Source organism: Oncorhynchus nerka, linkage group LG3 (assembly GCF_034236695.1).
Source record: "Oncorhynchus nerka isolate Pitt River linkage group LG3, Oner_Uvic_2.0, whole genome shotgun sequence".
Classification (NCBI taxonomy): Eukaryota; Metazoa; Chordata; class Actinopteri; order Salmoniformes; family Salmonidae; genus Oncorhynchus; species Oncorhynchus nerka.
The window spans coordinates 49,787,610-49,801,048 of NC_088398.1; the positions used below are offsets into that span (position 1 = coordinate 49,787,610).

The window sequence follows — 13,439 nt, forward strand, 5'->3', positions numbered from 1 at the left end:
CTTCACTATTTATACTTTTGACAACTTTTACTCTTACTTTACTACATCCCTAAAGACAATAATGTACTTTTTACTCCATACCTATTCCCTGACACCCAAAAGTACCCATTACATTTTTTTTTAGCTTAGCATGACAGGAAAATGCTCAAATTCACACCTGCTTTTTAAAGAGAACATTCATGGTCATCTCTACTGCCTCTGATCTGGCAGACTCACTAAACACAAATGCTTCGTTTGTAAATTATGTCTTGGAGTGTGCCTCTGGCTATCCTTAAATAAAAAACACCCAAATGTTTCCGTCTGGTTTGCTTAATATAAGTAATTTTAAATAATTTATACTTTTACTTTTGATACTTAAGTATATTTTAGCAATTACATTTACTTTTGATACTTTAGTATATATCGTCATTTCCTATTAAGGTATCTTTACTTTTACTCAAGTATGACATTTGCGTACTTTTCCCACCACTGCAGCTGCGTTAGCTTCTCATCTGAAATACATGAGAGACTTGGTCTGATGCATAATGGGCTAAATAGCTTACTTGCGCAACGCCCTCCCTGACTTGAAATAGGAATGACTCTCCTCAAACTCCTTCAAACTTACACTGTCTGTGGACCGTTGCGTCTCATAACTGGTCTGGAGCTCTCGTATACCGGACTGGCTACGACCCTTGGAATTCGCAGTATTTCACTCTCCTACGGGATCATGTTAATTATTTAAAGGTTTTCTATTTTGACAATTTTTAAATTACTGTGCCGTCGAGACGTTCTCATTTCAGAATAGATTCTTCTGCGCAGCTGACTGATGCAGTCCGCTCATACATTTTGGGAATCATACAACCTTCGGATTTTCTATTGATCCCGACTTCATTCTTCTTTATATTTTATGGAAAGAAGGCGAGCCATATCCCACACCGTTCCAAAATGGATTTAAATCCAAGCATAAAATGCAAAATAGTGGTCGTTGGGGATAGTGAATGTGGAAAAACCGCTCTACTAAATGTGTTTGCAAAAGATTCCTTTCCAGAGGTGAGTTTTATATGACATATTTTTCTATTTATTGGCATGATAATTGCGCGTTATCAATCAGCTCGCAACTTTTTAACATGTCTAAACTGCATTGATGTTGACAATGGATATTGTCTTTCATTTGTAGGGCTACATTCCCACGGTGTTTGAGAACTACACGGCCAGTTTTGAAATCGATACGCAGAGAGTTGAACTCCGTCTGTGGGACACTTCAGGTAAGGACCCTTTGCGCATTATTCGCGTTCTGAAAACGTGCGTCACTGTCATTCCTGCTGTAGCTACTAAATACCATGAAAAATCGAGTTTTCGACATCAGAAGACAAGCATGAAATCCTGATATGCAGTACTGGCCACATTATATGCTTTACAGTAACTGTCATTCACTCTGAGGGGAACAGTCCGATGCTGCCTTTCTGGAATGTGAGGGAGAGGGTTAGATAGGGAGTCAGATAACAGTTATGGAAACCGTGTGTACACCACCAGCATTCTGTAGCCTACATCTGAAACCACCCACCCTCACACCCTTGAACATGTAAGACTGATAATGTGGGAACTCAGACACGGATGTTGACTGTATAAAATTGTACATCAGTCTTGGGAAATCACCATCTATTAGGCTACTTTCTGACATTTATTTTTGTCATCTGCACTCCGAGGTAATGGCAAACCTTGCATTGGCGCCTGTTTTGTATGCTACTATATGGGTAGATTTGTGATATATTCTTTCAGCTGTCTATTAGGAGAAAAGCTGAAGCTAAAGGGCGGTAACAAAACAAGACACTTATTTTCCTCTGGCCAACATACACAGATTTTCAATCCGAGATCTTGCATTACTTGTTTAATAAAGCCGCTCCCCCTCACAGCCTGACACACAACAGGAATCCCATATAGAGGTCCCTGTGGGATCTCCTTCCAGCCCCAGGTCTGGAGGTAATTACCTTCTATACTACAGCCTCAAAGCCCTCCAGTCTGGCTGGGTGATTGTGTGGCTCCAGTGGGGTGGAGAGTGGTTAGTAAAGGGTGAGGTAGTGCTTTGGGCTGCCTCTGTAGGGTGGAGAGGGGGGTCTAGGGAGGGGGTAGCGGTGGGATGAGGGAGTGTTTTGGGCTGCCTCTTTAGGGTGGAGAGGGGGTCTAGAGAGGGGGTAGCGGTGGGATGAGGGAGTGCTTTGGGCTGCCTCTGTAGGGTGGAGAGGGGTCAAAGGGTGAAGAGCGGGGTCTAGAGAGGGGGTAGCGGTGGGATGAGGGAGTGCTTTAAGCTGCCTCTGTAGGGTGGAGAGGGGGTCTAGAGAGGGGTAGCGGTGGGATGAGGGAGTGCTTTGGGCTGCCTCTGTAGGGTGGAGAGGGGTCGAAGGGTGAAGAGGGGGTCTAGAGAGGGGGTAGCGGTGGGATGAGGGAGTGCTTTAAGCTGCCTCTGTAGGGTGGAGAGGGGGTCTAGAGAGGGGGTAGCGGTGGGATGAGGGAGTGCTTTAAGCTGCCTCTGTAGGGTGGAGAGGGGGGTCTAGAGAGGGGGTAGCGGTGGGATGAGGGAGTGTTTTGGGCTGCCTCTGTGCAGTGTGGTGTAAAAGGGGAGAGTGAGAGACTGTTCTGGGATGCCTCTCATCTGCTCTGTGACTTCCAGCTGATTGTGGCGCATCCCTTGGGTTTGTCCAGGACACGACTCAGTGATTACACCACAGCTTCAAGAAAAGCTGAGCTCACCACACACACCAGGGCTGACTGACACACTCATCTATTGTTCCTGTTGGAGACCACCTTGGATACACCAGGGAAGGTTGCATTACACACACACAAACCAGACCTCACCACATACACCAGGGCTGACACACCTCTAAGGACTTCCACTGAACCGGCAGCCCCCTCTCTAGTCACAACATGATGGTGTGATAATGTTGATTTGTTGGAATTGTTTTGATAACCTTGTGGATAGCGTGGCACGCTTTGAGCTATATGATAATGTTGTTTATTGTTATCACAAATGAGTCTCATGTGGAAATTGGAGTACCACAAGTACTGTATATGGCGCTGCAATGGATAGCTGACATTTTACTGGCTCCTGGCTATTTTGTGTTTTTGTGCACTGATCTTAACTTATTTTGTACATAATGTTGCCGCCATCGTTTCCTATGACCGAAAATACATCAGAACAGGGATCACTAACCTCTATTTGGATGAAGATTTCTATTTCAATGAGTCGCCGGGGCAGGACATACTGCTCACCCCAGACCAGGCCCTAATCCCAGAGACTTGGAAAAGGAAAAGACGGCATATGAGAGGCCGACGTGCGGGCACCTTGACGAAACTGTGCCTTTTACTGAGGAGTGGCTTCCGTCTGGCCACTGTACTATAAAAACCTGATTGGTGGAGTGCATCAGAGATGGTTATCCTTCTTGAAGGTTCTCCCATCTCCACAGAGGAACTCTGGAGCTTTTTTCAGAGTGACCATCGGGTTCTTGGTCACCTCCCTGACCGAGGCCCTTCTCCCCCGATTGCTCAGTTTGGCCGGGCGGCCAGTTCTAGGAACAGTCCTGGAGGTTCCAAACTTCTTCCATTTAAGAATGATGGAGGCCACTGTGTTCTTGGGGACCTTCAATGCTGCAGACATTTTTTGGTAATCTTCCCCAGATCTGTGCCTTGACACAATCCTGTCTCGGAGCTCTGCAGACAATTCCTTCAACCTCATGGCTTGGTTTTTACTCTGACAATGCGCTGTCAACTGTGGGACCTTATGTAGACAGGTGTGTGCCTTTCCAAATCATGTCCAATCAATTGAATTTACCACAGGTGGACTCCAATCAAGTTGTAGAAACATCTCAAGGATGATCAATGGAAACAGGATGCACCTGAGCTCAATTTCGAGTCTCATAGCAAAGGGTCTGAATACTTATGTAAATAAGGAATTTCTGTTTTCGGTTTGTCATTATGGGGTGTTGTGTATAGATTGCTGAGGAAAATGTTTTATCCGTTTTGGAGTAAGGCTGTAACTTAACAAAATGTGGAAAAAGTCAAGGGGTCTGAATACTTTCCGAAGGCAGTGTTCTATTAGATAGGTACTAAAGTATATCCCCCCTAACCCACCTCACTGATAGATAAGCCGTATGTTGAATGACGAGAGGTGTCTTCGTTACGTTGATTGCCATTGTTACACTGTTCATTATTTGTCTCACAGTGACAGATACAACAGTATCTCTTTGTATACTTTCCTCCAGCTCTGAAATGCCCATTTCTAACAGTCTGTGTAGTAGGTTACTGTGTAACTGTAAATCCCCCATTTCCATCAGCTCAATCCTACAACGCTATTTTAATGTTTCCATAGAAAATCATTCATACCAGAAGGTAGACATTCCACATCTCTCACGCATCCTGGTCGAGCCGTTTATAAGACTTGAAGTATAGGCTATGAAAATAGGGCTCTTGTGACTGTTTGTTAAACCTACAGGATCTGCTTCGCAATACATGAAAATATTTCATAATTGTTTACATCTGCTGGTGTGGATTTGTTTGTGAAAATCATTCAGGGAAGTGGTAGTCTGTGACAGACCACAGCGTATGCTTCATAGGCATTCTACTCAAATATCCAAATGTATAGAAGTTTACTCCTGAGAATTCAAACTGGGTATAATTGTGTTTAGGTCAATTAAAAGTTCAACTTAAAAAAAGACAGATGGTGATGGTGTCATTGGTGTTTTAGTCCTTATACTTGTCCACATTGAGATCATCTGGATTCCATTTGTGAATCAAAACATATTTCTGGTTTGGGTGGGGTCGTTCATTGTAAAGCCAGCTTCAGAAGTAGTGGATCCGGTTTTGAGGGATTGTTATGATTTCTTGTCATGATGTGAAATAGCATAATTGCCGCTACATTCTTTAGAATTCAATGGCACAATTCAAGAACCAAGTTATTCTACACTGCTTTGTATTCTAAAGTAAAGTCCCTTTGGCATGGAGCTTATAGAGAATGACACAAATATCTCTTCAGAATGAGGAACTGTTTCCTACAATGGAGACTGTTTGAAAGGTCTATGATATCCGGAATCCTTGCAACATCCCTACCCTAAACCCTAACCTTAATCCCTATGCTAACATAAGCATAACCATAACCCTTACCTAACCATAACCCTAACCATAACCATTTTACATTTCAACCTGAATGGGGTAGGGACATCCCAAGGATTCTGGAAAGCACATATGCTGTTTGAAGTATGTGTGAGATATGACGGTTTCCTCCCTAGACAGTAGGGATTAAAGACAGTATTTAAACAGTATTTAACGTGGGTGAGGGAAGACCCCTCCCACTGTAGACCACTGTACCTTGGGAAACTAGAAAATCCTCCCCATTTCTCACAGAGGGACAATGGGGAGAGGGGAGTTTCCTGACATTGGTGTTGGTTTGGTTTCTTTACCTGGATGCAACGTGACCCAGTCCACCACATAACGGCCCCAAGGCTTCTCTGTATTCCATAGTACACCCACTACTACCAAAGAAAACACTGAGGTCACCGTACAGCAGTGTTAATGTCGTCAACAAAAATAGTGACTAAAATATTAGTCAAAAACCTATTTTTTCAGTGCCAATTAACGAGACTATAGCTGACTAAATATACCCAAGAAAAAACTATAACTAAATTATCTCTGTGACTAAAATTGGACTACTAAGTGGACTGGACAAGAGTTTTTGGAGAGATTGAGAGTGTTTCAGTGTTAAGCACAATTAATATTAGCAGCACAGATGCACAGCACAGTTCTGTTCAGCAGTGGGAAGGACTCGTCACACCTGACAAACACAGCCTACGTCAGCTGGTGACCTGCGGGGGAGCAGGTGATGAATGTGTGCAGACAGGGTCCCCTCCGTCTCCGCCTCCGATTATACATATTGCGCAGGCGACTCCAGCCTTCTAGTTAGCTACCCTTTGACACAAGCTGATTTTCCAAATTAATAACAATAGCAGCATTGAGTTTAATAGTAAAACAACAGTCTCGCTGTGTTTTTCTCTCTGTTGAGTAGGCTATAGAAAAGTAGTCTGACTTGGAATTTGTAGTCTCGCTCAACCCTCCCACTGCATTTCATATACAGGTTCTGCAGCCATTGTAGCCAAGTCTCCCTCTTTTCTATAGAGAAAACATCTTGAATCTAGCCCTTTTGTCACGACTTCCACCGAAGTTGTTCCCTCTCCTTGTTTGGGCGGTGTTCGGCGGTCGACGTCACCGGCTTTCCTTTTGTTTTGTCTGTGTTACACACCTGGTTCCCATCTCGTGATTATGTTCCTTATTTAACCCTCTGGTTTCCCTTTCTGTTTTGTGCGTGATTGTCTTTCGTGTGTTGGAGTTCGTATCTTGTTTTGTGTTTGTTTTATAACAGGATTTTTGTTCCGTTCTCGGATGGAGTAAATACAGTGGTTTTACTCTTACCTGTGTCCTGCGCCTGACTCCTTTCGCTATCCTCTAGATAGACTCTGACACCTTTGGCTACTGTTCAAAAGACATGACCCATAATAACGGCGCTACGTTTTTTTCTTTATATTTTGCATAGGCGGGCCATATTTTACTTTTATAAAGCATATTGAGGGCCGGTCTAAAACTAGACTACTTGCAGACCGGACCATTAACCATTTGTTTAGGCCACACCTTGTTCAGCAGGACGAAACATTTTAGAACGTTCAGATAGAAACAGGTTATGGATACTAAACAAAAATATAAACTCAATGTGTAAAGTGTTAGTCCCATGTTTCATGAGCTGAAATAAACAATCCCAGAAATGTTTCATGCTCACAAAAAGCTTATTTCTGGCAAAAGTTGTGCACAAATTTGTTTACATCCGTGTTAGTGAGTATTTCTCCCTTGCCAAGATAATCCATCCACTTGACAGGTGTGGCATATCAAGAAACTGATATAACAGCATGAATATTCCACAGGCACCTTGTGTTGGGGACAATAAAAGGCCACTCTAAAATGTGCAGTTTTGTCACACAACACAATGCCACAGATGTCTCAAGTTTTGAGGGAGAGTGCAATTGGAATGCTGACTGCAGGAATGTCCACCAGAGCTGTTGCCAGAGAATTGAATGTTAATTTCTCTACCATAAGCCGCCTCCAAAAGTAGTTTTAGAAAATTTGGCAGTACGTCCAACTGGCCTCTACCGCAGACTATGTGTAACCATGCCAGCCCAGGACCTCCACATTTGGGTTCTTCACCTGCGGGATCCGATGAAACTGGGTTTGCACAAACTGAGAATTTCTGCATAAACTGTCAGAAACCGTCTCAGGGAAGCTCATCTGCGTGCTCGTCGTCCTCACCAGAGTCTTGACCTGACTGCAGTTTGGCGTCGTAACCGATTTCAGTGAGCAGATGGCAGACAGCATGTATGGCATTGTGTGTGCCGAGCGGTTTGCTGATGTCAACGTTTTGAACAGAGTGCCCCATGGTGGCAGTGGGGTTATGGTATGGGCAGGCATTTATCTACGTACAACGAACACAATTGCATTTTTGATCCTGAGGCCCATGTCGTGCCATGTCGTGCCATTCATTCACCGCCATCACCTCACATTTCAGCATGATAATGCACAGCCCCATGTCGCAAGGATCTGTATACAATTCCTGGAAGCTGAAAATGTCCCAGAACTTCTATGGCCTGCATACTCACCAGACATGTTACACCAGATACTGACTGGTTCTCTGATCCATTCCCCTATTTTTTTTTAAAGGTATCTGTGACCAAAAGATGCATATCTGTATTTTCAGTCATGTGAAATCCATAGAGTAGGGCCTAATTAATTTATTTCAACTGACTGATTTCCTTATATTAACTGTAACTCAGTCAAATCTTTAAAATTGTTGCACGTTGAGTTTATATGTTTGTTCAGTGTAGAACAAACATACCTCTCTGACATGTTGAATAAGGAATAACGTCGGCTCTATTCAGGGATTTCTTTCTGCAACGTCCGATAACGTTTTTCCAACTGAACGTGGCCCTGGTAACATTACAGGTACCTATATGCAAACATATGCAAACATTTGGAAAGAAAGGAAAAGGGATAGAAAACAATTGATTGACTAAATTCGTCTTGCCATTATGCTATATCTAACTTTATTTTGAGTTAAAGTGGACACAGTGACTCAGACTTGAGGACTTGGACCAGGACTCGAGCACTGGGACTCGGACTCCAGCCAAAGGGACTCGTGACTCGACTATTGGTGACTTGGACTCGAGCACCGTGGACTTAATTCGGTGTAGTGGACTTGAGGTGTAGTGACTCGACTACATCACTCGGCGAAACAGTCAAAGTCATTAGCCCCCGTTGTACTTTTGGACATCAATGTGGCTGCTGCGTCTGTGGAACGTTGATAACAATGGCAATGACGTGACTGAGTGATGGAGGTTCAACCCATACTGCTTTGCCAATCATTTGTGGATTGTGTTTCTCTCTCTCTCTCTCTCTCTCTGCTTGTGTGTTGTAGGTTTGTCTTGTATGTGATATACAATATCCATCTAGGCTGATTATGGAATTTACATGGAATTAGTCATTTATTATTTTTTACATATGTTTGTCATGTTTCTGCTGTTGGGAAGAGAATGTGATGTTATGCAGAAAACTATGTTGGTAAGACAAGGCAATGTATGTTTGTGCACATGGAAGTCAGTGATACATGTTTACTATAGGTTAATGAGGCAATACAAATGTAATGTGACTAAAGTAAGAGAACATGTAGTTAACTAAAAGGGCCCACTATTTTCGTCATTTTCACAATAACTAGACAAAATCATTATTCAAAAGACAAAAATGTGACTAAGACTAGACTAAATCTAAAACAAAGAGTGCCAAAATGATCACTGCCATAGAGTTATGTTTAAGATGTTTAGTGTACACTAAGTATGTCACAAGTTTATATTATAAAATAATTTTCACTTATCCTGTTTGGAATGGAAACCACTGCAATCTGACCCTGCTCTGCAAATAACCTTGTCATTGTTTGAGTCAATGCATCTGTGGAATGGGAAATGTCTGTTAACTTACAGTAAGTTGCAGGGATTTGAGGAAGAACTGTGACTCACTTACCACAAAGATCCACTTTCACTTGACAACAACATGGTGATGTTTTTTTGCAGGCTCTGCATACTATGACAATGTGAGGCCTCTCTCCTACCCTGATGCTGATGCAGTCCTCATCTGTTTTGACATCAGCAGACCAGACACCCTGGACAGTGTACTGAAGAAGGTGAGTGTTATGTGGTGATATAGCCTACTCTTGTCCGTGAAGCTATAGTGGCCTGTCCCAATGGCATTTTCACTCAGTCCCCTTGACCCATGACCCTTTCTGAAAAGGCCTCCATTTGTGTTTCTGGGGGAAGTGGCCTTTGAAAATCCCTATTCTGCTGAAAACTAAGCTTGTATCAATGAGAGAGGGGTCTAATACTAGGGCAGCACCAATGAGAGCGGGGGACGATTGTGAAAACAAACTCACGTGAGGCTCAGAAGTAGTCTAACAGGCCTTGTTCACATGTGGTCTCCAAGACATGGCCATTGTGTGACTCAGTGCCCTTTGACCTGGGATGTCACTTAGGCTCAGTATTGTGCCAGCTGAGAGGAGTGTGGTCCAGTGAGAGGGGGAGTGATCCTTCCTCTGGAGAGAGCATAATCACCAGGCTTTTTCTCTCTTTAATCCCCCTCCATAGGGTTCCAATTCTAGACTAATGTTGATCTCTCCCTTTTCTTTCACCCATATAGTGGAAAGGAGAGATTCAGGAATTCTGTCCCAACACCAAGATGCTGCTGGTGGGATGCAAGTCAGACCTCCGCACAGACCTCTTTACCAAATCTAACAGTGGACATACGCCAGTGTCCTATGATCAGGTGGGTGTCGTGTCTTTCTACATTTTATTTAAAATCATGAGCTTAAACATAATCATGTGTTAAAAGTGCTGAGAACAATTCGTACTAGACAGCTCTCCAGACTGATATCTTTGTGTTATTCTCTCTTTCTCTCTCCAAATCAGGGCTCCAACATGGCCAAGCAGATCAGTGCTCCCTATATCGAGTGTTCATCCCTGCAGTCTGAGAACAGCGTCAGAGACATCTTCCACGTGGCTACGTTGGCCTGCGTCAACAAGAGCAACAAGAACGTCAAATGCAACAAGCCCTCCAGGAGCACCAAGAGGATCTCACACAGCAGACCTGACCTGCCCACAGTGGTGTCAGACTTCCAGAAGACCAAAGCCAAGACCTGTGCTGTTATGTGACTGCATGGGCTGTGATTGGAATCTTGGATTGAAGGACAATGTTGAAGGACATTATAATGAGCATATAATCTTTGGATAACTATGAAGGGCTTTGTGCACTATTAGAAGACTATCGATCTCCACAGCTATTGCCAACTGAATGAGAGATGGCGTTTAGGTAGCGGCAGCAACTATGCTGTGGTATGTCATGTACGTTATCTGTGGTTGTACCCTGCCTTTTTACAAGTAAAATGAGGCATAACACCAAGTAGTCAATGTACTTACACGAACTGGATATATTCACCTGGAGTTAACTGGGATTTATCAGTCAGAACTAAGAACTGACTGGTGTTAGTGACTTGATGCCACAGAATCTGAGAAAATGTATCTTGGACTTTGTTCATGAACTCTCTGGGGAATTCCACTGAAATGACACAAAAGAGCTGTACTTAAATTCTCAGTTTGAACTGGAATACCATTGGTGGAGAGTGCAGGCAGGGTTGTAGAATCCCGATGATTGAAAAGCTTCATTTTCAGAAGTGTTCTAGGTAGCAGTGTTTCGGATCTTATGTTCTTAAAAGCAAGCAAAATAGTTTGGGGGAGAGACAGTGAACGATATGAGATAAGTTTGTGTGTAATGTTCTGAGAAGCACAGATGATAACCAGGATACTGTTACCCATTCTCCACTCCATGCTGTTGAAGGCTCCTGAATGTCATGTGTCGTGTGTCACCCTTTAGGCTACTCCTTCCTTTCTCATCATTTGTTTTCTAAATCTGTTCATTCTAAGTTACTCTGAGATTTATTCTAAAACAATGACAAAATAATTCATTTCAGAACTGTCAATTTCCTATGTTTAAATGTACTGTAGTCATGCAAATGTAGTAAAGGTTAGATTTGATGCTTATAAATGTATAAGCCCATCATTGATGCCTCAATGCAGCTTTTATTGACTTATGGGAAGTAGACATATTCAAACTAAATTCTCCTATTTAGGCTTATGAGAACTACTACTGTGCAAGATTATAGGGGCAATAAGTGAAATTTGGTTGGGAGCCCCCCCCCCCCCCACCTTGCCTAATGTTTTAGTGCCCCTCTCTTGATCTGTAACTCACATTTCTATGTGAATTTGGTTGGGTCGCCCAAAAAGTTACATATTACAGCTTTAAATGTTATTTCCTGCAATTCTACACATTTTGCCATGGAGTGTAGAGGGATTTCCTGCATTTGAATGAAAAACCTGTGAAGAGGCGACTCCGGGATGCTGGCCTTCAAGGCAGAGTTCCTCTGTCCAGTGTCTGTGTTCTATTGCCCATCTTAATCTTTTATTTTTATTGGCCAGTCTGAGATATGGCTTTTCTTTGCAACTCTGCCTAAAAGGCCAGCATCCGGAGTCACCTCTTCACTGTTGACGTTTTGGGGGTACTATTTAATGAAGCTGCCAGTTGAGGAATTGTGAGGCATCTGTTTCTCAAACTAGACACTCTAATGTAATGACCTCTTGCTCAGTTGTGCACCGGGGCCTCCCACTCCCCTTTCTATTCTGGCTAGAGCCAGTTTGAGTTGTTCTGTGAAGGGAGTAGTACACAGTGTTTTACGAGATCTTCAGTTTCTTGGCAATTTCTTGCATGGAATAGCCTTCATTTCTCAGAAAAAGAATAGACTGATGAGTTTCAGAAAAAAGTTTCTGGCCATTTTGAGCCTGTAATTGAATCCACAAATGCTGATGCTCCAGATACTCAACTAGTCTAAAGAAGGCCAGTTTTTTTGCTTCTTTAATCAGAACAAGAGTTTTCAGCTGTGCTAACATTATTGTAAAAAGGTTTTCTAATGATCAATTAGCCTTTTAAAATTATAAACTTGGATTAGCTAACATAACGTGCCATTGGAACACAGGAGTGATGGTTGCTGATAATGGCACTCCGTACACCTATGTAGATATTCCATAAAAGATTTGCCGTTTCAAGCTACAATAGTCATTTACAACATTAATAATGTCTACACTGTATTTCTGATTAATTTGATGTTATTTTAACGGACAAAGAAATGTGCTTTTCTTTCAAAAACAGGGACATTTTTAAGTGACCCCTTTTGAACGGTAGTGTGTATTTGGCCTTACTGCTATTAGCCCATACAAACGCATTGAATAACAGATTCACTACATGGAACAGATAGTTCCCCCCCTGAAAATCTAAAAGAAGTTTGTTCTGAAGTGTCTGTCCTATATCTGAGAGATATAAGACAGATCAGGAAATATTTGTTATTATATAAAAATGTACATGTATTGTTGTCACTCAAACAGTCGGCATATACAGTTGAAGTCGGAAGTTTACATACACCTTAGCCAAATACATTTAAACTCAGTTTTTCACAATTCCTGACATTTAATCCTAGTAAATATTCCCTGTTTTAGGTCAGTTAGGATCACCACTTTATTTTAAGAATGTGAAATGTCAGAATAATAGTAGAGAGAATGATTTATTTCAGCTTATATTTCTTTCATTACATTCCCAGTGGGTCAGAAGTTTACATACACTCAATTAGTATTTGGTAGCATTGCCTTTAAATTGTTTAACTTGGATCAAACGTGTCGGGTAGCCTTCCACAAGCTTCCCACAATAAGTTGGGTGAATTTTGGCCCATTCCTCCTGACAGAGCTGGTGTAACTGGGTCAGGTTTGTAGGCCTTCTTGCTCACACATGCTTTTTCAGTTATGCCCACAAATTGTCTATAGTGTTGAGGTCAGGGCTTTGTGATGGCCACTCCAATACCTTGACTTTGTTGTCCTTAAGCCATTTTGCCACAACTTTGGAAGTATGCTTGGGGTCATTGTCCATTTGGAAGACCCATTTGCGACCATGCTTTAACTTCCTGACTAATGTCTTGAGATGTTGCTTCAATATATCCACATAATTTTCTTTCCTCAAGATGCCATCTATTTTGTGAAGTGCACCAGTCCCTCCTGCAGCAAAGCACCCTCACAACATGATGCTGCCACCCCCGTGCTTCACGGTTGGGATGGTGTTCTTCGGCTTGCAAGCCTCCACCTTTTTCCTCCAAACATAACCATGGTCATTATGGCCAAACAGTTTCATCAGACCAGAGGAAATTTCTCCAAAAAGTACGATCTTTGTCCCCATGTGCAATTGCAAACCGTAGTCTGGCTTTTTTATGGCGGTTTTGGAGCAGTGGCTTCTTC

The 13,439-nt window shown here is 42.5% G+C and overlaps 1 protein-coding gene across 1 annotated transcript; it reads left to right on the forward strand.

Moving 5' to 3' along the window:
• Positions 1-557: 557 nt before the first annotated feature.
• Positions 558-11,166, forward strand: LOC115110061 (rho-related GTP-binding protein RhoE-like). The gene is made up of 5 exons (XM_029635401.2): positions 558-1,029; positions 1,157-1,244; positions 9,132-9,241; positions 9,751-9,876; positions 10,020-11,166. The coding sequence occupies exons 1-5, from the start codon at positions 925-927 to the stop codon at positions 10,260-10,262; spliced, it is 672 nt and encodes a 223-aa protein (XP_029491261.1). The 5' UTR covers positions 558-924; the 3' UTR covers positions 10,263-11,166.
• Positions 11,167-13,439: the final 2,273 nt, after the last annotated feature.

Excerpts from the sequence above, each read along its gene's own strand:
- LOC115110061 (XM_029635401.2), top strand. The coding sequence starts at position 925 with ATGGATTTAAATCCAAGCATAAAATGCAAAATAGTGGTCGTTGGGGAT. Across the intron at positions 1,030-1,156 it reads CAAAAGATTCCTTTCCAGAG|GGCTACATTCCCACGGTGTT; the intron begins GTGAGTTTTATA and ends TTTCATTTGTAG. Across the intron at positions 9,242-9,750 it reads TGGACAGTGTACTGAAGAAG|TGGAAAGGAGAGATTCAGGA; the intron begins GTGAGTGTTATG and ends TCACCCATATAG.